Below are 27501 nucleotides of genomic sequence, written 5' to 3' on the forward strand. Positions count from 1 at the left end.
TTTAGTTGGGAAATGGTCTGTCTGGGATACGGTCCTCACGCCGGCACATGGGAGTAATTTAGTTGGGAAATGGTCTGTCTGGGATATGGTCCTCACGCCGGCACACGGGAGTAATTTAGTTGGGAAATGGTCTGTCTGGGATATGGTCCTCACGCCGGCACATGGGAGTAATTTAGTTGGGAAATGGTCTGTCTGGGATACGGTCCTCACGCTGACACGTGGGAGTAATTTAGTTGGGAAATGGTCTGTCTGGGACATGGTCCTCATGCCGGCACATGGGAGTTATTTAGTTGGGAAATCGTCTGTCTGGGATACGGTCCTCACGCTGGCACATGGGAGTAATTTAGTTGGGAAATGGTCTGTCTGGGATATGGTCCTCACGCCGGCACATGGGAGTAATTTAGTTGGGAAATGGTCTGTCTGGGATACGGTCCTCACGCTGACACGTGGGAGTAATTTAGTTGGGAAATGGTCTGTCTGGGATATGGTCCTCATGCCGGCACATGGGAGTAATTTAGTTGGGAAATGGTCTGTCTGGGATATGGTCCTCACGCCGGCACATGGGAGTAATTTAGTTGGGAAATGGTCTGTCTGGGATACGGTCCTCACGCTGACACGTGGGAGTAATTTAGTTGGGAAATGGTCTGTCTGGGATATGGTCCTCACACCGGGACATGGGAGTAATTTAGTTGGGAAATGGTCTGTCTGTGATATGGTCCTCACGCCGGCACATGGGAGTAATTTAGTTGGGAAATGGTCTGTCTGGGATACGGTCCTCACGCTGACACGTGGGAGTAATTTAGTTGGGAAATGGTCTGTCTGGGATACGATCCTCACGCCGGCACATGGGAGTAATTTAGTTGGGAAATGGTCTGTCTGTGATATGGTCCTCACGCCGGCACATGGGAGTAATTTAGTTGGGAAATGGTCTGTCTGGGATACGGTCCTCACGCTGACAGGTGGGAGTAATTTAGTTGGGAAATGGTCTGTCTGGGATACGATCCTCACACCGGCACATGGGAGTAATTTAGTTGGGAAATGGTCTGTCTGGGATATTGTCCTCACGCCGGCACATGGGAGTAATTTAGTTGGGAAATGGTCTGTCTGGGATATGGTCCTCATGCCGGCACATGGGAGTAATTTAGTTGGGAAATCGTCTGTCTGGGATGTGGTCCTCACGCCGGCACATGGGAGTAATTTAGTTGGGAAATCGTCTGTCTGGGATATGGTCCTCACGCCGGCACATGGGAGTAATTTAGTTGGGAAATCGTCTGTCTGGGATATGGTCCTCACGCCGGCACATGGGTGTAATTTAGTTGGGAAATGGTCTGTCTGGGATATGGTCCTCACGCCGGCACATGGGAGTAATTTAGTTGGGAAATGGTCTGTCTGGGATATGGTCCTCACAGCCGGCACGTGGGAGTAATTTAGTTGGGAAATGGTCTGTCTGGGATACGGTCCTCAAGCCGGCACATGGGAGTAATTTAGTTGGGAAATGGTCTGTCTGGAATATGGTCCTGACACCGGTACATGGGAGTAATTTAGTTGGGAAATGGTCTGTCTGGGATACGGTCCTCAAGCCGGCACATGGGAGTAATTTAGTTGGGAAATGGTCTGTCTGGAATACGGTCCTGACACCGGTACATGGGAGTAATTTAGTTGGGAAATGGTCTGTCTGGGATATGGTCCTCACGCCGGCACATGGGAGTAATTTAGTTGGGAAATGGTCTGTCTGGGATACGGTCCTCACGCCGGCACGTGGGAGTAATTTAGTTGGGAAATGGTCTGTCTGGGATACGGTCCTCACGCCGGCACATGGGAGTAATTTAGTTGGGAAATGGTCTGTCTGGGATATGGTCCTCACTCCGGCACATGGGAGTAATTTAGTTGGGAAATGGTCTGTCTGGGATACGGTCCTCAAGCCGGCACATGGGAGTAATTTAGTTGGGAAATGGTCTGTCTGGGATACGGTCCTCACGCTGACAGGTGGGAGTAATTTAGTTGGGAAATGGTCTGTCTGGGATACGATCCTCACACCGGCACATGGGAGTAATTTAGTTGGGAAATGGTCTGTCTGGGATATTGTCCTCACGCCGGCACATGGGAGTAATTTAGTTGGGAAATGGTCTGTCTGGGATATGGTCCTCATGCCGGCACATGGGAGTAATTTAGTTGGGAAATCGTCTGTCTGGGATGTGGTCCTCACGCCGGCACATGGGAGTAATTTAGTTGGGAAATCGTCTGTCTGGGATATGGTCCTCACGCCGGCACATGGGAGTAATTTAGTTGGGAAATCGTCTGTCTGGGATATGGTCCTCACGCCGGCACATGGGTGTAATTTAGTTGGGAAATGGTCTGTCTGGGATATGGTCCTCACGCCGGCACATGGGAGTAATTTAGTTGGGAAATGGTCTGTCTGGGATATGGTCCTCACAGCCGGCACGTGGGAGTAATTTAGTTGGGAAATGGTCTGTCTGGGATACGGTCCTCAAGCCGGCACATGGGAGTAATTTAGTTGGGAAATGGTCTGTCTGGAATATGGTCCTGACACCGGTACATGGGAGTAATTTAGTTGGGAAATGGTCTGTCTGGGATACGGTCCTCAAGCCGGCACATGGGAGTAATTTAGTTGGGAAATGGTCTGTCTGGAATACGGTCCTGACACCGGTACATGGGAGTAATTTAGTTGGGAAATGGTCTGTCTGGGATATGGTCCTCACGCCGGCACATGGGAGTAATTTAGTTGGGAAATGGTCTGTCTGGGATACGGTCCTCACGCCGGCACGTGGGAGTAATTTAGTTGGGAAATGGTCTGTCTGGGATACGGTCCTCACGCCGGCACATGGGAGTAATTTAGTTGGGAAATGGTCTGTCTGGGATATGGTCCTCACTCCGGCACATGGGAGTAATTTAGTTGGGAAATGGTCTGTCTGGGATACGGTCCTCAAGCCGGCACATGGGAGTAATTTAGTTGGGAAATGGTCAGTCTTGGATACGGTCCTTACCCCAGCACATGGGTGTAATTTAGTTGTGAAATGGTCTGTCTGGGGATGGTGAGCAGAAAGGCCCATTTCTCTACAGAACCCAGTGCACAATGCGGTTTATTTTGTGGATATTTCACAGCTCCCGTGTATCAGATTCGTGTGGAACCATACTGTGTTCATACTGTGTCCTCTCCCTCCCTCCTTCCCTCGTACCTACTGCCCATGTCAGTTACAAACACACGAGATTCTGCAGATGCTGAAAATCTGTGGAAAATGCTGGAGAAACTCAGCAGGTCAGGCAGCATCCATGGTGAGGAATGAACAGTGGACATTTTGTGCTGAGACCCTTCATCAGGATAGGAAAGGATGGGGGAAGAAACTGAAATAAGAAGGTCGGGGGGGGGGGGGAAGAGAAGCAACACAAGCTGGGAGGTGATAGGTGGAGCCAGGCGAGGGGGAGGGTAAGTGAGTGGGAGGGTGAAGTGAGAAGCTGGGAGGTGATAGGTGGAGCCAGGCGAGGGGGGAGGGTAAGTGAGTGGGAGGGTGAAGTGAGAAGCTGGGAGGTGATAGGTGGAGCCAGGCGAGGGGGGAGGGTAAGTGAGTGGGAGGGTGAAGTGAGAAGCTGGGAGGTGATAGGTGGAGCCAGGCGAGGGGGGGGTAAGTGAGTGGGAGGGTGAAGTGAGAAGCTGGGAGGTGATAGGTGGAGCCAGGCGAGGGGGAAGTTAAGTGAGTGGGAGGGTGAAGTGAGAAGCTGGGAGGTGATAGGTGGAGCCAGGCGAGGGGGAAGGGAAGTGAGTAGGAGGGTGAAGTGAGACGCTGGGAGGTGATAGGTGGAGCCAGGAGAGGGGGAAGGTAAGTGAGTGGGAGAGTGAAGTGAGAAGCTGGGAGGTGATAGGTGGAGCCAGGCGAGGGGGAAGGTAAGTGAGTGGGAGGGTGAAGTGAGAAGCTGGGAGGTGATAGGTGGAGCCAGGCGAGGGGGAAGGGTAAGTGAGTGGGAGGGTGAAGTGAGAAGCTGGGAGGTGATAGGTGGAGTCAGGCGAGGGGGAGGGTAAGTGAGTGGGAGGGTGAAGTGAGAAGCTGGGAGGTGATAGGTGGAGTCAGGCGAGGGGGAAGGTAAGTGAGTGGGAGGGTGAAGTGAGAAGCTGGGAGGTGATAGGTGGAGCCAGGCGAGGGGGGAGGGTAAGTGAGTGGGAGGGTGAAGTGAGAAGCTGGGAGATGATAGGTGGAGTCAGGTGAGGGGGAAGGTAAGTGAGTGGGAGGGTGAAGTGAGAAGCTGGGAGGTGATAGGTGGAGTCAGGCGAGGGGGGAGGTAAGTGAGTGGGAGGGTGAAGTGAGAAGCTGGGAGGTGATAGGTGGAGCCAGGCGAGGGGGAAGGTAAGTGAGTGGGAGGGCGAAGTGAGAAACTGGGAGGTGATAGGTGGAAAGGTAAAGGGTTGAAGCGACCCAAAACATTGACTCTTTATTTCTCTCCATAGATGCTGCCTGACCTGCTGAGCTCCCCGGTATCTTGTGTGTCCGACACACAGCCCAGTGCAGAATGTTTTGTCAGGGGTTTATCCCACTCCCTAATTCATGCTTTGGGTTTTATTTGACTCCTATCTACAAAACACTCAATTCCCTGGAGGACCCACCATCTCAGGAAATCCCCCTGTACCCATAGTGATCACATGCTCCATCTCTACATGATGGTAACCCCAGAAGAGGGACAGGCATTCAGCTTGGGCAGAGCCCTTGACTGCCTGGACCCACGAATGGCCATCTTGGCCAGGTCCAGGAACAAGCCCACCAGTAGATTCTCTGAGTGACCCAACCCCTTCCGTACTGGGTGACCATATATCAGGAGCACAGGGCTGAAGTATAACCAAAACGTGAGCAGCAGCCCCTTCAGATACTCAAACAGGGGCTGCAACCTCTCACACTTCATATAAACATTGTACACTGACTCCTCCCGGCCTCACAAAGGACAGGTGAACCGGGTGTCTGTGAAACGGCTCAAAAATCTATTGCACGGCACAGGGGAAAAGTTCACTCAACTTCACCCGTCCCATCATTGAAATGTTCCCACAACCTATGGACTCACTTTTATGGACCCTTCATCTCATGATCTTGATATTTATTGTTATTTATTTATCATCATTATTTCTTCTTTCTGTATTTGCACAGTTTGTTGTCTTCTGCACTCTGGTTGAATGGCCTAACTGGTCGGTCTGTCATTGATTCTGTTGTGGTTATTATTCTATAGATTTATTGAGTATGCCCACAAGAAAATGAATCTCCGGGTTGTATATGGTGACATATCTGTACTTTGATAATAAATTTACTCTGAACTTTGAAATGGACCTTATGCTAAATGACAATCTTCTGGAATATGTTTTATAATTTGTTAATTTATTTGTGGTAATATTACTTGATGTGTTGTTGTGAGTTATATGGACTGTGTTGTGCACCTTGGTCTGGAGGAATGTTGTTTTGTTTGGCAGGATACGTGTATACGGTTGAATGATGATAACCTTGAAATTGAGAGTCCATTTAATCAGTGACAGTAGATTTTATGTGTTGAGGAGCAAGAGCCACATATCTCTTCACTACAATTAATGTAAAAGAACACAATAGATCACAGGAAAGCTACTAATCAAAGTTTGGTATGTTGAGGGCAAGATCCTTAACAGTGTTGCTGAGCAGAGAGATCTTGGGATTGTCATGTACACGCAACCCTGTAAAAGTAACAGCAACAATAGAACACACCTGGAGTCTGGTTTTGCTGTTAACAAAACAGTATTTTATTAGTAACTATGATATATAAATCAAGAGGTAACGGTGTTATAGGTGTAAATATATATATCCCCCAAACTTCTTCAAGCTTAGGTGGTAAGAGATACAGTCTTACGATGGTGTGTAAGAAAGTTCTGTTTAGTTCACAGGTTAATTAATGCAAGATATTTGTAATCCAAAGGTAAATGTTGTGGGAAGGCTATTAACATCAATTTTCCACAGATTCCATGACAGCAATACAAAATAACAATAGCAGTAGGTTTAATCTCCAAAGTTGTTCCACTCCACGCACGAAGTATCACCGACAGTGATCTTCAACAAATATCCTTTCAACACAAGTGGTACAATATCTGGATTCATCTACGGGACATCCCAAAGTGGTGGCCACAGAATCCACATATGGATTATCTCCAACAGTAGCTCATCACAAAGGGCACCACCATCCAGGCAAGGGTCGACATACCAGCAGCTTCCACACATAACGTGATAGCTACTTATCCAGTTCCATGACATACAAAATAACTCCAACAGTGATTTGTCACAGGGGATGCCTTCTTCAGTGAACTACCACACCCAGACAAGGGTAAACACACCTGTGGTATTCGCAAAGGTTTCCCCCTCACCAGAGAACCCGCTCCTGTAGATTAACTATGTGACAACTACCCTTTCATATCCAAATGGAAACAAAATCACCCTCACGGGCTACTTAGAGAGAGAGAAAGTCCAAACAGTGATCTCTTTGTCATTAGGTTTCTTCTGTTTCAAACCTTCCTCTCCTCTCTTCTCTGCAAACTTGTTCTAGTTGCAGCACTTGTGAGGGTCATTTATCAATACTCTAGATTGATCTCAACTCACCCCTTTTCGGCTACTGAAAGTTTAAACCAGCGACCGACTCACTGGTGTCTTCCATTGACCGAGTCCATCTCGACTCTGAGCGTGTGTGTTTGTATGTCCTTATATAATCAAAACAAGCCGCGAGAAACCATAAACATTCATCGTCCATCAAGTAATTCCACCTCTCTCTCTGTCTGGTGCAGCTCGGTGTCCAAAAGTCAGTCTCATTCTCCCGGCATTTTAAAGTGACAGTCCACCAAAAAAATGAACCCCAGGGATATATAACAAGACCCAAGTTCAGAACTCCTTGAAAGTGGCTCAGAGTTCAATAAGGTGGTTAGGAAGGCTTATGGAATGCTGATGTTGTTAGTCGAGGCATTGAGGTCAAAAGTCAAGAGGTTCTGTTGCCACTTTGTATAACTCTGGTGAGGCCACGTCTGGGGTATTGCAGACATTCTGGTCACCCCACTATAGGAAGGATGTTGAGGCTTTGGAGAGAGTGCAGAAGAGGTTTACCAGGATGCTGTCTGGTTTAGAGGGCATGTGCTATCACGAGAGGCAGGATAACGGGGTGTTTTCTCTGGAGCATCGGAGGCTGAGGGGAGATCAGATAGAGGTTTATAACATCTGAGAGGCAGAGATAGAGTGGACAGAGAGTATCTCTTTCCCAGGGTTGAAATGTCATATACCAGAGTGCAGGCATTGAAGGTGAGAGGGGATAGGTTCAAGAGGGATGTGAGGGGTAAATTATTTTCCCTCAGAGTGGTGGACGCCTGAATGTGCTGCCTGGTATGGTGGTAGGTGTAAATACACTTGAGGCTTTTAAGAGACGCTTTGATGGGCACTTTGATGTGAGAAAGATGGAAGGATGTGAACATTGTGTAGGTAGGAGGGAAATGCTCAAAGTAAATTTTATTATCAGAGTCTTCGGTTGTCCATCGGAATCCGATGACGACATCCACTCCTTTAACAGTGAGATCTTTGATGATTATACAGTCCTATCCTGGACCCACAAGTTCTATTGCAGGTGGGACGTGTATACGTGGTAGTGGTGATGGTAGTGATGGTGAACATGGCTGCATTTCTCCTGGCTCTCTTCTGCTGTCTTCTGGTTGCTCTTTCCATCTCCAGAATACAAACCCCATCCCTACACAGCTGTTGCCACGTGTCACGGTCAGCAGCAACATCCTCCAGGTCCCCGGGTCTGATCTTGCACTTCCTTAAAGCAATCTTCATCTGATCCTTACAGCGCTTCCTCGGCCCTCCAGCTGGGTGTCGACCATGATGCAGCTGACTGTGTAACACTCTGCGGGGTAGCCGACATGGGGGCATCCTTATCACATGCCCCAGCCACTGCAGCTGACGCTGGGTGATCATGGCCTCAATACTTCTGCAGTTGGTCTTTACAAGTATTTCAGTGTGAGGCACCCGCTCACGCCAAGTAATTCCCAGGATGCGCTGAAGGCAGCTTACGTGGAAGCGCTCCAAGGACGTGATGTGACAGGTGTAGGTTACCCAAGCTTCACAGCCATAAAGGTGGGTGGTGACACAGACCGCTTGGTATACGGCGACCTTTGTGGAGGGACGAAGGCTCCCGTTCTGAAAGACTCTACGCCGAAGTCTCCCAAAGGCAGCTGATGCCTGTTTAATGCGGCTCTGGATGTCGTTGTCAATGCTGCTATCCTCAGAGAGAATGTTCCCCAGATATTTGAAAGATGGCACTACTGACAGCTTTTCATCACCAACAGGGAAGGCAGGTATGGTGGGTGGGACACTAGCACTCTATTGGCAAACCACTTCTGTCTTGGTGGTATTGACTGTTAGCCCAATCCTGCCGTACACTCTCACTGCCACAACAAGGACAGTCTGAAGTTCCTCCGGAGTATGGGCCACAAGAGCATAGTTGTCTGCATACTGCAGCTCCAGGGCCCGATCTCTACAGAGTTTATTGGTTGTGTAGAGCTTCCTGATGTTAAAGAGGTTGCCATCTAATCTGATGTCCACTGCCACACCACTGCAATCCTCAATCTCGTTGTGGAGAAGCTTGGTAACACACAAGAGGAAGATGTTGAAGAACACTGCACTAGTACACACCCCTGCCTCATCCCTGTGCTTACAGGGAAGAGCTCGGACTCTTGTCCTTTTATAGTCACCAGAGCAGTCATCCCATCGTGGAACTGGCGGAGGATGTTAACAAATTTATTGGGACAGCCAAACCTGAGGAGGACATCCCATAAGAGCTCTCTTTGCACAGCGTTGAATACTTTGGAGAGGTCAACAAAGGCCATAAACAGGTCCTGATATTGCTCCCGGCACTTTTCCTGAAGCTGCCGGGCTGTGAAGATCATGTTGTTCGTGCTCCTGTTCTTCCTAAGTCCACACTGCGATTCAGGCAGCATTGACTCGGTGATGTTGCTGATGGGCCTCTGAAGCATCACCTTCGCCAGGACCTTTCCAGCAACAGAAAGGAGTGAGATGCCCCTACTATTGCCGCAGATGGCCTTGTCTCCCTCGTTCTTATAGATTACAACCATGTCTGCACTTCTCCATTGCTGTGGGATGTTCTCATCAGTCCAGGCCTTGGTGATGTACTGGTAGCTGGTGCGCATACACATGTACCCTCCGTTCGTCAGTAACTCGGCAGGGATATTGTCAATGCCAGGGGACTTATTGTTCTTAAGGGAATGGACAGCTGATAGAACCTCCTGGAAGATTGGTGGTAGACAGAGGTCATGGATAGTAGGAAGTTCGGGCAGTTCGTCCAGGATGATGGGGTCTGCGTCAGAATCCTGATTAAGCAGGGTGTTAAAATGCTCAGCCCACCTCAGCAGAATGGTATTCTGATTCTTTAGATGTGTTTGACCATCTGCCATTTTCAGGAGTAACGCATCGATTTATTGGGCCGCAAATGATTTTGACAGCTTTGTAAAAATTATGCATGTCATTATTATCGGCAAAGGTCTGGATTTCATGTGCCTTTTCAGGCCACCACTCATTTTGTATAGCCCGTATTGCCTTTTGCACTTTCCTCCGAGCAGCCTGCCAATGCTGCCTGATGCTGATGGATGATGGGTTATCTAAAGCTGCCTGGTGTGCTTTGTGCATGTCCTTAAGCAAGTTGTGGATGGTTTCTGAGTTATTGTCCAACCAGTCTGGGTGGTTTCTGCTCTTATGGCCGATGGATTGGGCTGCTGCCTCATAGAGTGCAGAGCTGATATAGGTTCCCTGTTGTTCCATGGTATTTTCTGAACTCAGACAAGGTTCCAGCTCCCTTAGTTTCTCAGCTAGGATGCGTCGAAACTCTCTTCTTGTTTCTGTGTTTCTCAAGCGGTTGCAATTTAGCCGCTTTTTATTAGTTTTTGCAACCGCAAGGGGGGACGCACTTTCTTATGGAGCTTGGCCACAATCATACGGAGGTCAGTCCAGCACTCCGCACCTCTCATGGCACGGGTGATGAGAACATCCTTGATGTCACTACGTCTCACAATGATGAAGTCGATCATGTACCAATGTTTAGAGTGAAGGTGCATCCACGAGGTCTTATATTTTGCCTTCTGCTGGAAGATGGAGTTGGTCATGGTGAGGTTATGCTCAGGGCAAAGAGTAAGTAGCCTCATGCCATTTGCATTGACCTTGCCAATACCATGCCTACCTAACACTCCACTCCATATCCTGCTGTGCTGTCCCACCCTAGCGTTGAAGTCATTCCTAAGGATCCGGCTAAGAGCTTCAGCCAATGTCTGATAAAAGCATACCTTGGCCTCATTCTCAGATGGCAAACTTGGTACATAGACACTGAGAAGCGTGGCATAACGTTTCTTTTCCGGGGGTTACGGAGGGTCATTAGTCTTTCACTAATGCCAACAGGTGTTTCTGTGAGACTTGGTAGAAAGGTGTTCTTGATGGCCAATCCTACTCTGTGGAGATGTTGTCCAACTGGGGGGAAACCTTTCCAGAAGAAGGTGTAACCCATCCCTTCCTCTGGTAAAGAGCCTTCATCCAGGAGCCTGGTCTCACTCAGGGCAGCAATGTCGATAACGGCTGTTCTCCGGTGAGGTCTGTCAAAGATGTCGTACGAGTCCAGGAGAGTCCTTACATTCCATGTTGCCAGTTGTTAGTTGTATTGTTTCTTATTTTGACCACAGTAGTGGAATAGCCCGAGAGGCGCGGTCACCTATCCAGGTGAGTGATTGAATGGGCAATTTTTAGGCCACCTTTTCTAGTCCCTTCCCCAATTGGGGTGAGCAGTGCGGTCCCTAAATAGGGCTGCTCAGTTGCACAGGGGGTCTGCCAAAAACAGCTGCCACTCAGTCCCAGCTGTTAGCGACCAAATACCCCGTGCCGCTGCCGGGCAGGGTTCTGACTAGGAGCTCCCAGTCCATTCATACCTGTTCCCGTTGCCAGATGCCCCATCACCATCAGATGTCAACCATATGTAAGGTCCGGGTATTGTTCACCGTTGTCAGAGGTGGAGACCTGCGCAAAGAAGATCTTGAAGTGCTCCGGGGGGGGGGGGGGGGTGCGCTATTATCAGAGTACATATTTCAGCACATACAACCCTGAGATTCATTTTCCTGTGGGCATTTGCAGCAAATCTATAGAATAGTAACTATAACAGGATCAATGAAGGATGAAGCAGATTGCAGAAGGCAACAAACTATACAAATGCAAATATAAATAAATAGCAATAAATAACGAGAACATGAAATAACAAGATAAAGTCCTTAAAGTGAGATCATTGGTTGTGGGGACATCTCAAGGGATTAGTGTTTGGGTGTTCCTGATTTGTTGTTTATCTGGTTCAGCACAACATTGTGGGCCGAAGGGCCTGTTCCTGTGCTGTACTGTTCTATGTTCCATGTACTAGAACACAGAATCAGAATCAGGTTTATTATCACTGACAAATGTCATGAATTTTGTTGTTTTGCAGCAACAGTACAGTGCAATACACAAGTTACAATAACAAATATATAGAAAATAAATATGTAGTGTAGAAAGAGCAAAAATAGTGAGGTGATGTTCATGGGTTCACTGTCCATTCAGAAATCTGATGGCGGAGGGGAAGAAGCTGTTACTGAAATGTTGAGTGTGTGTCCTCAGGCTCCTGTCCCTCCTCTCTGATGGTGGTAATAGGAAGAGGGCATGTCCTGGGTGGTGGGGTCCTGACTGATGGATACTGTCTTTGTTGATTTCTATTGCACATTTGTTTTTTTTGTCAGTCTTTGTTTGTGTGTAGTGTTTCATTGATTCTATTGTATTTCTTTGTTCCACTGTGAATGCCGGGAAGAAACTGAATCTCAGGGTATTATATAGTAATATGTAGCAACACACACACACACAATGCTGGGGAAACTCAGCAGGTCAGGCAGCATCTATGGAAATGAATAGTTAGTTGATAATTTGGGCCAAGACCCCTCTTTAGGACTGAGAGGGCAGGGGGAAGATGCCAGAACAAAGGTTGGGGGTGGGTGCAGAGTGGTTAGCTGGAAGGTGACAGGTAAAGCCAGGTGGGTGGGAAGGTCAAGGGCTGGAGAAGAAAGAAACTGATAGGAGAGGAGAGTGAATACAATTGGAGAAACGGAAAGAGGAGGAGACCCAGGGGGAAGTTTAAAGCAGGTGAGAAGTAAAAGATCAGAATGGGAATATAGGAAGGGAGTGGAGTAAATTTTGTTCACCGGACAGTGAAATCGATATTCATACCATCAGGTTGGAGGGTACCCAGATGGAATACGAGGTGTTGCTCCTCAACCTTGAGGGTGGCCTCATCTTGGCACAAGATGTGCCTCCACCACGTCTGTTCTCAGGATGTGGTTTCCATTCCAGAGTATCAGAGATGTCCTCCTGCTTTAAAGAATGGGATTTCCGTCCCTCTACTATTGATGTTTCCCTCACCCATATCTCCTCCATTTCCCATACATCTGCATTCACTCCATCTTCCCAAGTCCTTCGTCGTCACCTACGACCACTTCAGCCTCTGCATTCAACATATTATCCTCCACAATTTCCTCAATCTCCAAAGGGACCCGACTGCTAAACATATCCTTTCCTCCCCCTGCCCACCACTGTCTGCAGGGATCGCTCTCTCCACGATTCCCTTGTCCATGTGTCCCTCCCTACTAATCTCCCTCCAGACACTTATCCCTGCACCTGCCCATTCACCTCCTCCCTCACTTCCACTGAGGGCCCCAAGCACTCCTTCCAGGTGAGGCATCACTTCACTGAATCTGCCGGGGCTGTCTATTGTTCCCAATGTGGCCTCCTCTACATTGGAGAGACTCATTGTAAACTGGGGGACTGCTTCTCTAGCACCTCCACACCATCTGCCATAAACGGGATTTCCTGATGGTCAAACATTTAAATTCTGATTCCCAATCTCTTTCCAATGTTGTTGATCTGTAAACTTGACTTGTGCCAAGATGAATCCCCTTAAAGTTGAGGAGGAACGCCTTATATTACTTTATCGTAGTCTCCAACATAATACTACGAATATCAATTTCTCCTTCCGGTGAACAGAATTCTCCTCCCCCTTCGTCTCTTCCCCAATGTGACCTTTTACTTCTTAGCACCAAACTATTACTTCCCCCGGGTCCCCTCCTACTGCCATTTCTCCTATTGTCCACTCTCCTCTCCGATCAGATTCTTTCTTCTCCAGCCCTTGACCTTTCCCACCCACTTGGCTTCACCTATCACCTTCCAGATAGCTTCCCTCCCCTCACCCCACCATTTAGTTCAGGATGGGGGTTGTGGTTGGCAGAGAAAGAGGATGGGGAACGTGAGCTGTACATTAACACTGAACATCGTTCTGTCCCTCAGTCACAGACTACACACTCGGTGATCCGTGTGTAACCCACACCGTCCTGGATCAGCCCTGGAGGAGTATGAATTGTTACCGCACTGGGTGCACTGGTGGACAATGGATGAGTGATGGAAATCTTGATGTGGGATGGTACAGATTTAACAGGTAAAGTGAGGAGATAATCACTGAGTAACTGGACACAGAGGGGAATGTAAACAGGGGAACAAGGGGTGTGTGAATGGGAAATGCAGGGAGACCGGGATCATCAGTGACTACACTGAGATGGGGAGTGAACACAGGGAGAGGGGAGATCCCACATTCTTGGGGTAGAGACAAGGGAGAGGTACAACAGAGAGGGTATTCCCAGGATTGGGGTGTTATTGACCAGAGACAGGGTACGGACAGAATGAGTGTAATTTCCCATGTCTCTCTGAGTGAATAAACTCCCTCAGATCAGAGACTGACTCTCTGATTGTTGTTTCAGTTCCGGAGGATGGAAGATTCCTGAGAATATTGTTCCGCGATATCACTGCTCCGGGTACCACACAGGCTGGTTACACGGTAGGGTCAGAGTTTACATCAGTGGGGCTCGGTTATGTTCGGGGAGGGTCACAATAACAACCCTGATCTCTTCAGAGGGCCCTAGCATGGACACAGAACCCCATCTCCCTGAGAGGTCTCCCCACAGTCACTCAGACCGCTCTACGGTCCTGTATCGTCATGGAGTCCGGTGGAGGAGTGACAACTTCCTGGAGTTGGGTTACAGATCTGATCTGCCCACTGACCCCATTCTGGATACAACCCGGAGGAGTTTCAATGACCCCAGACTCATTTCAGTGGTGGGGCAATCTCCAGGGAGTTGGGGGAGACTGCAGACCTCATTGTTCAGCAATTAATGGGATAAATTAATGTTTACCATGGTAACGTAGCGGTTAGCACATCACTATTACAGCTCGGGGTGTCGGAGTTCAGAGTTCAATTCCAGTGTCATCTGTAAGGAGTCTCTGTCCGTCCTCCCCATGGAATGCATGGGTTTTCCCCGGGTTCTCCGGTTTCCTCCCACTGTCCAAAGACGTGGGTTCATTGGTCATTATAAATTCTCCCATGATGACGATTGGCTTTTTTGGGATTGTCGAGGGTTGCAAAAGCAGTGTGGCTCAAAGTGTCAGAAGGCCCTACTCCGTGTTTTATTGTCAAATAGATAAATAAATAAAACAGATCTAAGCTTTTGTTGAATGTCAGGAAACAGGAGTAATCCTGGAAACTACAGTGGGGAACGAGCTGCCTGAGCAAGTGGTGGATGCCATTTCGATTTCAATGTTTAAGAGAAGTTTGGTTGGTACATGGATGGGAGAGATGGACGGCTGTGGTCTGGGTGCAGGTTGATGGGACAAGGCAGTTTAAATGGTTCAGCATGGGCTGGATGGGCTGAAGGGCCTGTTTCTATGCTGTAGCTTTCTGTGACTCTCTGACCAGTAAGTCTCACGTCAGTGGTAGGGAAGGCAGTGGAGAGGATTCTTATGGATGGGACATGAGCATTGGGAAGACCGTGGGTAAATGAGGGACAGTCACAAATGACACCCTCACAAATCAAAAAACCTCTCAACCTCTACTTTACATTTATAAATGACGTGACCTCCACAGCCATTTGTGGCAATGAATTCCTCAGATTCACCACCTTCTGGCTAAAGAAATTCTCCCTGATCTCTGTTCTAAAGGGAGATACTTGTGTTTTGAGGCTGTACCCTCTGGTCCCAGACTCCCCCACTATAGGAAACATCCTCTCCATGTCTACTCCATCCAGGCCTTTCAATATTCGATAGGTTTCAGTGAGATCCCCCAGACGTTTGACAAGGTCCCTCATGGGAGGCTCATTCAGAAGACGAAGGTGCTGCTGTGGGGAGGGTGGGGTGGAGAGGGAGAGGGCAGCAGCTCAGTGCTGACTGAGGCCGGACCGGACCGTGGGTTGTGAACCACTGATTTACAGTGAGTCCTGATTCACATTCCCCGCTGTACTGTGGGACAGGGTACATTTTACAGTGTTTATAAATCTCATTCCAGGTCCCCATCCCAACGTGGGAGAGGGGGAGGTGACCAGGACCGTCTGCTTCAACAACTGGTATAGCAGCACCTGTTCCTGGAGCCTGGAGATCAGGGTGAAAAACTGCTCCGGTTACTTTGTGTATCGGCTGTGGCCGACAGCCGGGTATTACACTGTGTATTGTACAGGTAGGTCACCGTTCCCCAGTGACACAGCAGTGTGGTAGTTGTGGGGAAATTCTGGGACGTCCTGAGTCACCAACACACACCACGGGCTGAGTTTTCCAGTCGGCTGCCCTGCCCGTGGTCTGTGATCACCTTTCCCGTATCCCCCTTCACACCGGGGTCAGAATGAAACTGCCCAGTCTGACCTGTGACAGAGATCATAGAACACAGAACAGTACAGCACAGCACAGGCCCTTCGGCCCACAATGCTGTGTCAGCTGCCGGGAGAGAGTCTACCTATCCCCTGGAGTGAGGGAGGGTGAGGCTGATAGGAAATGGAGGGAGCAGGGGTGAGAGTGAGGGAAGAGGGGAGAGTGACGTACCAGGCGGTGAAGGAGATGGAGGGAGAACGAGGGAAGAGGAAGATAGGGAGAGACTGAGGGGTTGGGAGACATGGAGAGGCAGTGAGAAGGGGTGCAGAGAGGGCGAGTGGAGGTTGATACAGGGAGAGGCCTAGGGGAGTGGGAGGTAGAGGAGAGGCTGAGGGGGTTGGAGTTAGAGAGATGCTGAATGGATGGGGAGACAGAGACAGGACGAGGTGGCGAGAGTCCAAGGGGAGAGTGCGAGGTGATGAGAGTAGAGAGAGACCGAGGTAGGAGTGCGTTGCGGTGTGACTGAGAGTTGATTGTAGTAGGGAGACACTGAGCAGAGAGGGAATTGGGGGGAGACTGAGGGTGGAGGGTAGTAAGGAGTGCGACTGGAAAGGGAGGTAAGGAGTGACTCGTGTGAGGAAGGTACGGTAAGAACAAGAAGGAGAGGGTCAGTGAGAGAGACGAGGAGAGGAAGGTAGGGAGAGGCTGAGGCATGAATAAGGTAGGGAGAGACTGAGGGGGAACATGAGGAGTGACCAAGCATTGGGGGTGTTGGGGTGAGACCGTGGGTAGAGGCAGGGGGGACACCAAGGGGACAGGGAGGTAGGGAAGGAGTGAGGGGAGATGTAGTTAGTGAGAGAATGAGGGAAGAGGGATGTACACAGAAACTAAGGTGTTGGGGAGGTTGGGAAGGTCCGAGGGGGGAGGCAGGTAGGGAGAGACTGAGGGGATATGGACGCGGGGAGAGACTGAGGGGAGAGGAAGGTTGGAAGAAGCTGAGGGGTGATGAAATGAGGGAGGCGAGGGTGAGGCTGTGTGGTCCGAGGGGACGGTGGAGATAGACAGGGAGACCAAGGGGGGAGGGAGTCAGAGAGTAATCTAGGGTAGATGGAGCTATGGAGACACTGAGTGGAGAGAGGTGCAAGGGAGAGACCGAGGGGTAAGTAAGAGATTGAGGAGTGAAGGAAGTAGGGAGAGACTCGGGAGAGGGAGCTTGTGAATATCAGAGGGGAGATGGAGATAGAGAGAGACTGTGGAGGGATGGAGTTGGAGAATTGAATTGACTTTATTTCTTACATCCTTCACATACATGAGTAAAAATCTTTACGTTACATCTCTGTCTGAAGGGGCAATGTGCAATTTATAGTAATTTGTAATAAATAGTATGTACACCAGGACAGTCAATATAACATAGAAACACAGTTGTATCAGTGTGAATTAATCAGTCTGATGGCCTGGTGGAAGAAGCTGTCCCGGAGCCTGTTGGTCCTGGCTTTTATGCTGTGGTACCGTTTCCCGGATGGTAGCAGCTGGAACAGTTTGTGGTTGGGGTGACTCGGGTCCCCAATGATCCTTCGGGCCCTTTTTACACACCTGTCACTGTAAATGCCCTGAATAGTGGGAAGTTCACATCTACAGATGCACAGGGCTGTCCACACCACTCTCTGCAGTGTCCTGCGATTGAGGGAAGTACAGTTCCCATACCAGGCAGTGATGCAGCCAGTCAGGATGCTCTCAATTGTGCTCCTGTAGAAAGTACTTAGGAACTGGGGGCCCAAACCAAACTTCTTCAACCGTCTGAGGTGAAAGAGGTGCTGTAGTGCTTTTTACACCACACAGCCGGTATGTACAGACCACGTGAGATCTTCGGATATGTTGCTGGCCTTTGAACAGGGAGGAGGGTCCGAGAGTACCTATGAGCTGAAAAAACATGACGATATCAGTGCGATGATCTCAATGGAAACCACAGCTCGGTGACATCTTGTCTGGGATATGGTCCTCACGGCGGCACATGGGAGTAATTTAGTTGGGAAATGGTCTGTCTGGGATATGGTCCTCACGGCGGCACATGGGAGTAATTTAGTTTGGAAATGGTCTGTCTGGGATATGGTCCTCACTCGGGCACATGGGAGTAATTTAGTTGGGAAATGGTCTGTCTGGGATATGGTCCTCACGCCGGCACGTGGGAGTAATTTAGTTGGGAAATGGTCTGTCTGGGATATGGTCCTCACGCCGGCACATGGGAGTAATTTAGTTGGGAAATGGTCTGTCTGGGATATGATCCTCACACCGGCACATGGGAGTAATTTAGTTGGGAAATGGTCTGTCTGGGATATGGTCCTCACGCCGGCACATGGGAGTAATTTAGTTGGGAAATGGTCTGTCTGGGATACGTCCTCACGCCGGCACATGGGAGTAATTTAGTTGGGAAATGGTCTGTCTGGGCCATGGTCCTCACGCCGGCACATGGGAGTAATTTAGTTGGGAAATGGTCTGTCTGGGATATGGTCCTCACGCCGGCACTTGGGAGTAATTCAGTTGGGAAGTGGTCTGTCTGGGATAAGGTCCTCTCTCCGGCACATGGGAGTAATTTAGTTGGGAAATGGTCTGTCTGGGATATGGTCCTCACGCCGGCACATGGGAGTAATTTAGTTGGGAAATGGTCTGTCTGGGATATGGTCCACACGCCGGCACATGGGAGTAATTTAGTTGGGAAATGGTCTGTCTGGGATATGGTCCTCACGCCGGCACATGGGAGTAATTTAGTTGGGAATTGGTCTGTCTGGGATATGGTCCTCACGCCGGCACATGGGTGTAATTTAGTTGGGAAATGGTCTGTCTGGGGGTGGTGGGCACAAAGACCCATTTCTCTACAGAGCCCAGTGCACAATGCGGTTTATTTTGTGTATATTTCACAGCTCCTGTAAATGAGGATCCTTTGGCACGACCCAGTACCCACTCTGTGTTCATACTGTGTCCTCTCCCTCCCTCCTTCCCTCGTACCTACTGCCCATGTCAGTTACAAACACACGAGATTCTGCAGATGCTGAAAATCTACGGAAAATGCTGAGAAACTCAGCAGGTCAGGCAGCATCCATGGTGAGGAATGAACAGTGGACGTTTTGTGCTGAGACCCTTCATCAGGACTGGAAAGGATGGGGGGAAATGGAATTAAGAAGGTGGGAGGTAGAGAAGCAACGCAGGCTGGGATGTGGAGTCAGGCCAGGGGGAAGGTGAGTGAGTGGGAGGGTGAAGTGAGAACTGGGGGATGATAGGTGGGGAAGGTAAACGGCTGAAGAGATCCAAAATATTGACTCTTAATTTCTCTCCATAGGTAACGAAATGGGTCAGGTCATAGATCTCTGTGGGTGAACATCTGGGGGACAGTGATTACCACTGCCTGACCTTTAGCATTATCATGGAAAAGGATAGCACCAGAGAGGACAGGAAAATTTGTAATTGGGGAGGGGCAATTTATGAGGCCATAAAGCTAGGACTTTCGGGTGTGAATTGGGATGATGTTTTTGAAGGGAAATGTACTTTGGACATGTGGTCACTGTTTGGGGATCTCTTGCAGGATGTTAGGGATAAATTTGTCCCGGTGAGGAAGATAAAGAATGGTAGGGTGAAGGAGCCATGGGTGACAAGTGAGGTGGAAAATCTAGTCAGATGGAAGAAGGCAGCATACATGAGGTTTAGGAAGCAAGGATCAGATGGGTCTATTGAGGAATATAGGGTAGCAAGAAAGAAGCTTAAGAAGGGGCTGAGGAGAGCAAAAAAAGGGCATGAGAAGGCCTTGGTGAGTAGGGTAAAGGAAAACCCTAAGGCATTCTTCAATTATGTGAAGAACAAAAGGATGACAGGAGTGAAGGTATGACTGATTAGAGATAAAACTGGGAAGATGTGCTTGGAGGCTGTGGAAGTGAGCGAGGTCCTCAATGAATACTTCTCTTCCGTATTCACCACTGAGAGAGAACTTGACGCTGAGGATAATATGAGTGAGGTTGATGTTCTGAAGTATGTTGATATTAAGGGAGAGGAGGTGTTGGAGTTGTTAAAATACGTTAGGACAGATATGTCCCTGGGGCCTGACGGAATATTCCCCAGGCCGCTCCACGACACGAGGGAAGAGATTGCTGAGCCTCTGGCTAGGATCTTTATATCCTTGTTGTCCACAGGAATGGTACCGGAAGATTGGGGGGAGGCGAATGTTGTCCCCTTGTTCAAAAATGGTAGTAGGGATAGTCCGGGTAATTATAGACCAGTAATCCTTACGTCTGTGGTGGGAAAGCTGTTGGAAAAGATTCTTAGAGATAGGATCTATGGGCATTTAGAGATTTATGGTCTGATCAGGGACAGTAATCATGGCTTTGTGAAGGGCAGGTTGTATCTAAGAAACCTGTTAGAGTTCTTTGAGGAGGTGACCAGGCATATAGATGAGGATAGTGCAGTGGATCTGATCTACATGGATTTTAGTAAGGCATTTGATAAGGTTCCACACGGTAGACTTATTGAGAAAGTCAGAAGGCATGGGATCCAGGGAAGTTTGGCCAGGTGGATTCAGAATTGGCTTGCCTGCAGAAAGCAGAGGGTTGTGGCGGAGGGAGTACATTCGGATTGGAGTGTTGTGACTAGTGGTGACCCACAAGGATCAGATCTGGCACCTCTACTTTTCGTAATATTTATTAACGACCTGGATGTGGGGGTAAAAGGGTGGGTTGGCAAGTTTGCAGACGACACAAAGGTTGGTGGTGTTGTGGATAGTGTAGAGGATTGTTGAAGATTGCAGAGAGACATTGATAGGATGCAGAAGTGGGCTGAGAAGTGGCAGATGGAGTTCAACCAGAGAAGGGTGAGGTGGTACACTTTGGAAGGACAAACTCCAAGGCAGAGTACAAAGTAAGTGGCAGGATACTTGGTAGTGTGGAGGAGCAGAGGGATCTGGGCGTACATGTCCACAGATCCCTGAAAGTTGCCTCACAGGTAGATAGGGTAGTTAAGAAAGCTTATGGAATGTTAGCTTTCATAAGTCGAGGGATAGAGTTTAAGAGTCGCGATGTAATGATGCAGGTGTATAAAACTCTAGTTGGGCCACACTTGGAGTACTGCGTCCATTTCTGGTCGCCTCACTATAGGAAGGATGTGGAAGCATTGGAAAGGGTACAGAGGAGATTTATCAGGATGCTGCCTGGTTTAGAGAGTATGGATTATGATCAGAGATTAAGGGAGCTAGGGCTTTACTCTTTGGAGAGAAGGAGGATGAGAGGAGACATGATAGGTTTGTCACGTACCCCGTGACCGGGTTGCCAAACCAGCAGAAATGGAATAATATGTTGGAGTCTGGTATTACTGTAACTAAAAGTGTCTATTAACAAACTAAATAATACAGTACTATAAAAATGCAAATATATATATATATATAAATAAAAAACAGGTTAGCAATGATATATACAGAAGTGTAGAAATAGGAATCAAAACCAAGCTCTTTCAAATTCTAGGGCTAAATGAATAGTCTTAAGATGGTACAGAGTTAATTTCAGTTCAGCTTAGTTGAAGTCGAGGTAGTTGCTGTTGTAACGTTGGGGGGAGAGAGAGAGAGAGAGAGAGAGAGAGAGAGAGAGAGAGAGAGAGAGAGAGAGCGTGAGAGGTGAGCAGTTGCAGCAGGGAAACCTTCCATTGTCTTCATGTCCTGTTGTGGTCACTGTCGGTGACCCCTCCGTTCCAGGCCAGACCGTTCTTCAGTGCTGAGCCTGTCACCCAGGTGAGGGTGGGCACACACACAAGCCCCCACCAGTCTGCCTTCACACACTGTGAGCCTCTGATGGATTCCCCCGAATTGATCCTCCAAGCCCCCACCTTCATGTGGGGTGCACAACGCTCTTTCAGTGTCCTGTGGTGTGTCTGCTTGTGTCTCAGCAGACTTGCTTTTTATCTCCCCTGCCGGGGTACCAGCCATCCATCAACAGTCCATGTCCATCACCTGGTCCCGCCTTGCTGTCTCAGCAGGAATCCACACGAGCAGGCAAAGTGTCCTTGGAGCAAGAGTAAATAATCATCCATGGAGCCATAACTTTAAACCTTTGTCTCTCTCTCTCTCTCTCTGTCACATCTGCAGCAGGATGCCTCCCCCCTTGTCTTCTCTCTCTCTCTCTCTCATTAGCAGCATAGTTCACGGAGGGGGGGTCAACTCTGTACCACATCTCAGCCTGGTTTGCTCATCACACATCACAGGGTATACAAGATATTAAGAGGAATAGACAGAGTGGACAGCCAGCACCTCTTCCCCAGGGCACCACTGCTAAGTACAAGAGGACATGGCTTTAAAGTAAGGGGAGGGAAGTTCAAGGGGGATATGAGAGGAAGGTTTTTCACTCAGAGAGTGGTTGGTGCGTGGAATGCACTGCCTGAGTCAGTGGTGGAGACGGATACACTAGTGAAGTTTAAGAGACTACTAGACCGGTATATGGAGGAATTTAATGTGGGGAGATATATGGGTGGCAGGGTTTAAGGGTTGGCACAACATTGTGGGCCAAAGGGCCTGTACTGTGCTGTACTATTCTATGTTCTGTGCTGTCTGACCTGCTGAGCTCCCCAGTATTTTGTGTGTCCTATACACAGTCCTGTGCAGAATATTCAGTCAGGGTTTTATCCCACTCCCTAATTCATGCTTTGTGTTTTATGCAATTCCTATCTACAAAGACCCAGCTGGTGGCGTAGTTGCATCAGTGCGGGACTTTGGGATGACAGGTCCCGATTTCAAATCCAGCCGGCTTCCCTGCATGCTTTCCATCAAGTGCTGGGTTACGAGCTGGTGATCTCTTTGGAAACTCACTCAGCAGAAGGCAATGGCAAACCACTGCTGTAACTTGCCTCATACACGGTTCCCCACTACGTCAGGGAAGCGTGGAGGGAAATTGTCCGCTAAGCGAAGGAACTCCGAAGTCGATATAACTTTCCTTTTTCTTATTTACAAAACACTCAATTCCCTGGAGGACCCACCGTCCCAGGAAATCCCCCTGTACCCATAGTGATCACATGCTCCATCTCTACATGATGGTAACCCCAGAAGAGGGACAGGCGTTCAGCTGGGGCAGAGCCCTTGACTGCCTGGACCCACGAATGGCCATCTTGGCCAGGTCCAGGAACAAGCCCACCAGTAGATTCTCTGAGTGACCCAACCCCCTCCGTACTGGGTGACCATATATCAGGAGCACAGGGCTGAAGTACAACCAAAACGTGAGCAGCAGCCCCTTCAGATACTCAAACAGGGGCTGCAACCTCTCACACTTCATATAAACATTGTACACTGACTCCTCCCGGCCTCACAAAGGACAGGTGAACCGGGTGTCTGTGAAACGGCTCAAAAATCTATTGCACGGCACAGGGGAAAAGTTCACTCAACTTCACCCGTCCCATCATTGGAATGTTCCCACAACCTATGGACTCACTTTCAAGGACTCTTCATCTCATGATCTTGATATTTATTGTTATTTATTTATCATTATTATTTCTTCTTTTAGTATTTGCACAGTTTGTTGTCTTCTGCACTCTGGTTGAATGGCCTAACTGGTCAGTCTTTCATTGATTCTGTTGTGGTTATATTTCTATAGTTTTATTGAGTATGCCCACAAGAAAATGAATCTCAGGGTTGTATATGGTGACATATCTGTATTTTGGATGTTAAATGTCAATCTTCTGGAATATGTTTTATGATTTGTTAACTTATTTGTGGTAATATTACTTGATGTGTTGTTGTGAGTTATATGTACTCTGTGTGCACCTTGGTCCAGAGGAATGTTGATTTGTTTGGCAGGATATGTGTATATAATTGAATGATGATAACCTTGAACTTGAGAGTCCATTTAATCAGTGACAGTAGATTTTATGTGTCGAGGAGCAAGAGCCACATATCTCTTCACGACAATTAATGTAAAAGAACACAATAGATCACAGGAAAGTTACAAATCAAAGTTTGGCACGTTGAGGGCAAGATCCTTAACAGTGTTGCTGAGCAGAGAGATCTTGGGATCCAAGGTCACAGATCCTTGAAAGTGGCTCAGAGTTCAATAAGGTGGTTCGGAGGGCTTATGGAATGCTGATGTTGTTAGTCGAGGCATTGAGGTCAAAAGTCAAGAGGTTATGTTGCAACTTTGTATAACTCTGGTGAGGCAACGTGTGGGGTATTGCAGACATTCTGGTCACCCCACTATAGGAAGGATGTTGAGGCTTTGGAGAGAGTGCAGGAGAGGTTTACCAGGATGCTGTCTGGTTTAGAGGGCATGTGCTATCATGAGAGGCAGGATAAACTTGGGCTGTTTTCTCTGGAGCATCGGAGGCTGAGGGGAGAACAGATAGAGGTTTATAACATCTGAGAGGCAGAGATAGAGTGGACAGAGAGTATCTCTTTCCCAGGGTTGAAATGTCATATACCAGAGTGCAGGCATTGAAGGTGAGAGGGGGTAGGTTCAAGAGGGATGTGAGGGGTAAGTTTTTTTTCCCTCAGAGTGTGGTGGATGCCTGAATGTGCTGCCTGGTGTGGTGGTAGGTGCAAATACATTCGAGGCTTTTATGAGACGCTTTGATAGGCACCTTGATGTGAGGGAGATGTCGGGATGTGAACATTGTGTAGGTAGGAGGGAAAAGCTCAAAGTAAAGTCAAAGTAAATTTAATGATCAGAGTACATATTTCACCACATACAACCCTGAGATTCATTTTCCTGTGGGCATTTGCAGCAAATCTATAGAATAGTAACTATAACAGGATCAATGACAGATGAAGCAGATTGCAGAAGGCAACAAACTATGCAAATGCAAATATAAATCAATAGCAATAAATAACGAAAACATGAAATAACAAGATAAAGTCCTTAAAGTGAGATCATTGGTTGTGGGAACATCTCAAGGGATTAGTGTTTGGGTGTTTCTGAATTGTTGTTTATCTCGGTCAGCACAACATTGTGGGCCGAAGGGCCTGTTCCTGTGCTGTACTGTTCCGTGTTCCATGTACTAGAACACAGAATCAGAATCAGGTTTATTATCACTGACAAATGTCATGAATTTTGTTGTTTTACAGCAGCAGTACAGTGCAATACACAAGTTACAATAACAAATATATAGAAAATAAATATGTAGTGTAGAAAGAGAGCAAAAATAGTGAGGTAATGTTCATGGGTTCACTGTCCATTCAGAAATCTGATGGCGGAGGGGAAGAAGCTGTTCCTGAAATGTTGAGTGTGTGTCTTCAGGCTCCTGTCCCTCCTCTCTGATGGTGGTAATAGGAAGAGGGCATGTCCTGGGTGGTGGGGTCCTGACTGATGGATACTGTCTTTGTTGGTTTCTATTGCACATTTGTTGCTTGTCAGTCTTTGTTTGTGTGTAGTTTTTCATTGATTCTATTGTATTTCTTTGTTCCACTGTGAATGCCGGGAAGAAACTGAATCTCAGGGTATTATATAGTAATATGTAGCAACACACACACACAATGCTGGGGAAACTCAGCAGGTCAGGCAGCATCTATGGAAATGAATAGTTACTTGATAAATTGGGCCAAGACCCCTCTTTAGGACTGAGAGGGCAGGAGGAAGATGCCAGAACAAAGGTTGGGGGGGGGGGCAGAGTGGTTAGCTGGAAGGTGACAGGTGAAGCCAGGTGGGTGGGAAGGTCAAGGGCTGGAGAAGAAAGAAACTGATAGGAGAGGAGAGTGAATACAATTGGAGAAACGGAAAGAGGAGGAGACCCAGGGGGAAGTTTAAAGCAGGTGAGAAGTAAAAGATCAGAATGGGAATATAGGAAGGGAGTGGAGTAAATATTGTTCACCGGACAGTGAAATCGATATTCATACCATCAGGTTGGAGGGTACCCAGATGGAATATGAGGTGTTGCTCCTCAACCTTGAGGGTGGCCTCATCTTGGCACAAGATGTGCCTCCACCACGTCTGTTCTCAGGATGTGGTTTCCATTCCAGAGTATCAGAGATGTCCTCCTGCTTTAAAGAATGGGATTTCCGTCCCTCTACTATTGATGTTTCCCTCACCAGTATCTCCTCCATTTCCCATACATCTACACTCACTCCATCTTCCTGAGTTCCTCGTCCTCACCTACCACCACTTCAGCCTCCGCATCCAACACATTATCCTCCACAATTTCATCAATCTCCAAAGGGACCCGACTGCTAAACATATCCTTTCCTCCCCCTGCCCACCACTGTCTGCAGGGATCGCTCTCTCCATGTTTCCCTTGTCCATATGTCCCTCCCCACTAATCTCCCTCCAGACACTTATCCCTGCACCTGTCCATTCACCTCCTCCCTCACCTCCATTGACGGCCCCAAACGCTCCTTCCAGGTGAGGCATCACTTCGCCGAATCTGTCGGGGCTTTCTGTTGTTCCCAATGTGGCCTTCTCTACATTGGTGAGACTCATTGTAAACTGGGGGACTGCTTCTCAAACACCTCCACACCATCCGCCATAAACGGGATTTCCTGATGGCCAAACATTTAAATTCGATTCCCATTCCCTTTCCACTGTTGTTGATCTGTAAGCTTGTCTTGTGCCAAGATGAATCCCCTTAATGTTGAGAAGCAACACCTTATATTCCTTCCGCACAGCCTAATGGTATGAATATCGATTTCTTCTTCCGGTGAACAAAATTCTCCTCCCCCTTCGTCTATTCCACAATGTGACCTTTTACTTCTTAGCACCAAACTATTACTTCCCCCTGGGTCCCCTCTTCCTGCCATTTCCCCTATTGTCCACTCTCCTCTCTGATCAGATTCTTTCTTCTTCAGCCCTTGACCTTTCCCACCCACTTGGGTTCACCCATCACCTTCCAGCTAGTCTCACTCCCCTCCCCCACCATTTAGTTCAGGATGGGGGTTGTGGTTGGCAGAGAAAGAGGATGGAGAACGTGAGCTGTACATTAACACTGAATATCGTTCTGTCCCTCAGTCACAGACTCCGCACAGGGTGACCCGTGTGTAACCCACACCGTCCTGGATCAGCCCTGGAGGAGCACGAATTGTTCCAACACTGAGTGTACCGGTGGAAAATGGATGAATGATAGAAATCTTCCAGTGGGATGGTACAGATTTAACAGGTAAAGTGAGGAGATAATCACTGAGAAACTGGACACAGAAGGGGAATGTAAACAGGGGAACAAGGGGTGTGTGAATGGGAAATGCAGGGAGACCGGGATCATCAGTGAGTACACTGAGATGGGGAGTAAATACAGGGAGAGGGGAGATCCCACATTCTTGGGGTAGAGACAAGAGGGAGGTACAACAGAGAGGGAATTCCCAGGATTGGGGTATTATTGACCAAAGACAGGGTAGGGACAGGGTGTGTGCAATTTCCCATGTCTTTCTGAGTGATCCCCTGGATCAGAGACTGACTCTCAGATTGTTGTTTCAGTTCCGGAGGATGGAAGATTCCCGAGAAGGTCGTTCCACGATATCACTGCTCTGGACAGATCCCAGGCTGGATGAGAGGTAGAGTCGGGCTCAGTATCAGTAAGGCTCGGTTATTTTTGGGGAGGGTCAAACTGATGACCCGGATCTCTTCAGAGGGCCCTAGCATGGACACAGAACCCCATCTCCCTGAGAGGTCTCCCCACTGTCACTCAGACCGCTCTATGGTCCTGTATCGTCATGGAGTCCGGTGGAGGAGTGACAACTTCCTGGAGTTGGGTTACAGAACTGATCTGCCCACTGACCCCATTCTGGATACGACCTGGAGGAGTTTCAACGACTCCAGACTCATTT

The 27501-nt window shown here is 48.3% G+C and overlaps 1 protein-coding gene across 1 annotated transcript in view; it reads left to right on the plus strand.

Annotated features, from left to right (window-relative positions):
• Positions 1-4669: 4669 nt before the first annotated feature.
• Positions 4670-27501, plus strand: part of LOC140723275 (uncharacterized) — a 32610-nt gene continuing 9778 nt past the window's right edge. The window contains exons 1-5 of the mRNA XM_073037881.1: positions 4670-4752; positions 13871-13947; positions 15448-15615; positions 26690-26837; positions 27152-27228. Of these exons, the coding sequence (XP_072893982.1) occupies positions 4670-4752; positions 13871-13947; positions 15448-15615; positions 26690-26837; positions 27152-27228 (553 nt within the window). The remainder of the gene's footprint in view (positions 4753-13870; positions 13948-15447; positions 15616-26689; positions 26838-27151; positions 27229-27501) is intronic.

This window comes from Hemitrygon akajei, unplaced genomic scaffold, assembly GCF_048418815.1.
Source record: "Hemitrygon akajei unplaced genomic scaffold, sHemAka1.3 Scf000107, whole genome shotgun sequence".
Taxonomy (NCBI): Eukaryota; Metazoa; Chordata; class Chondrichthyes; order Myliobatiformes; family Dasyatidae; genus Hemitrygon; species Hemitrygon akajei.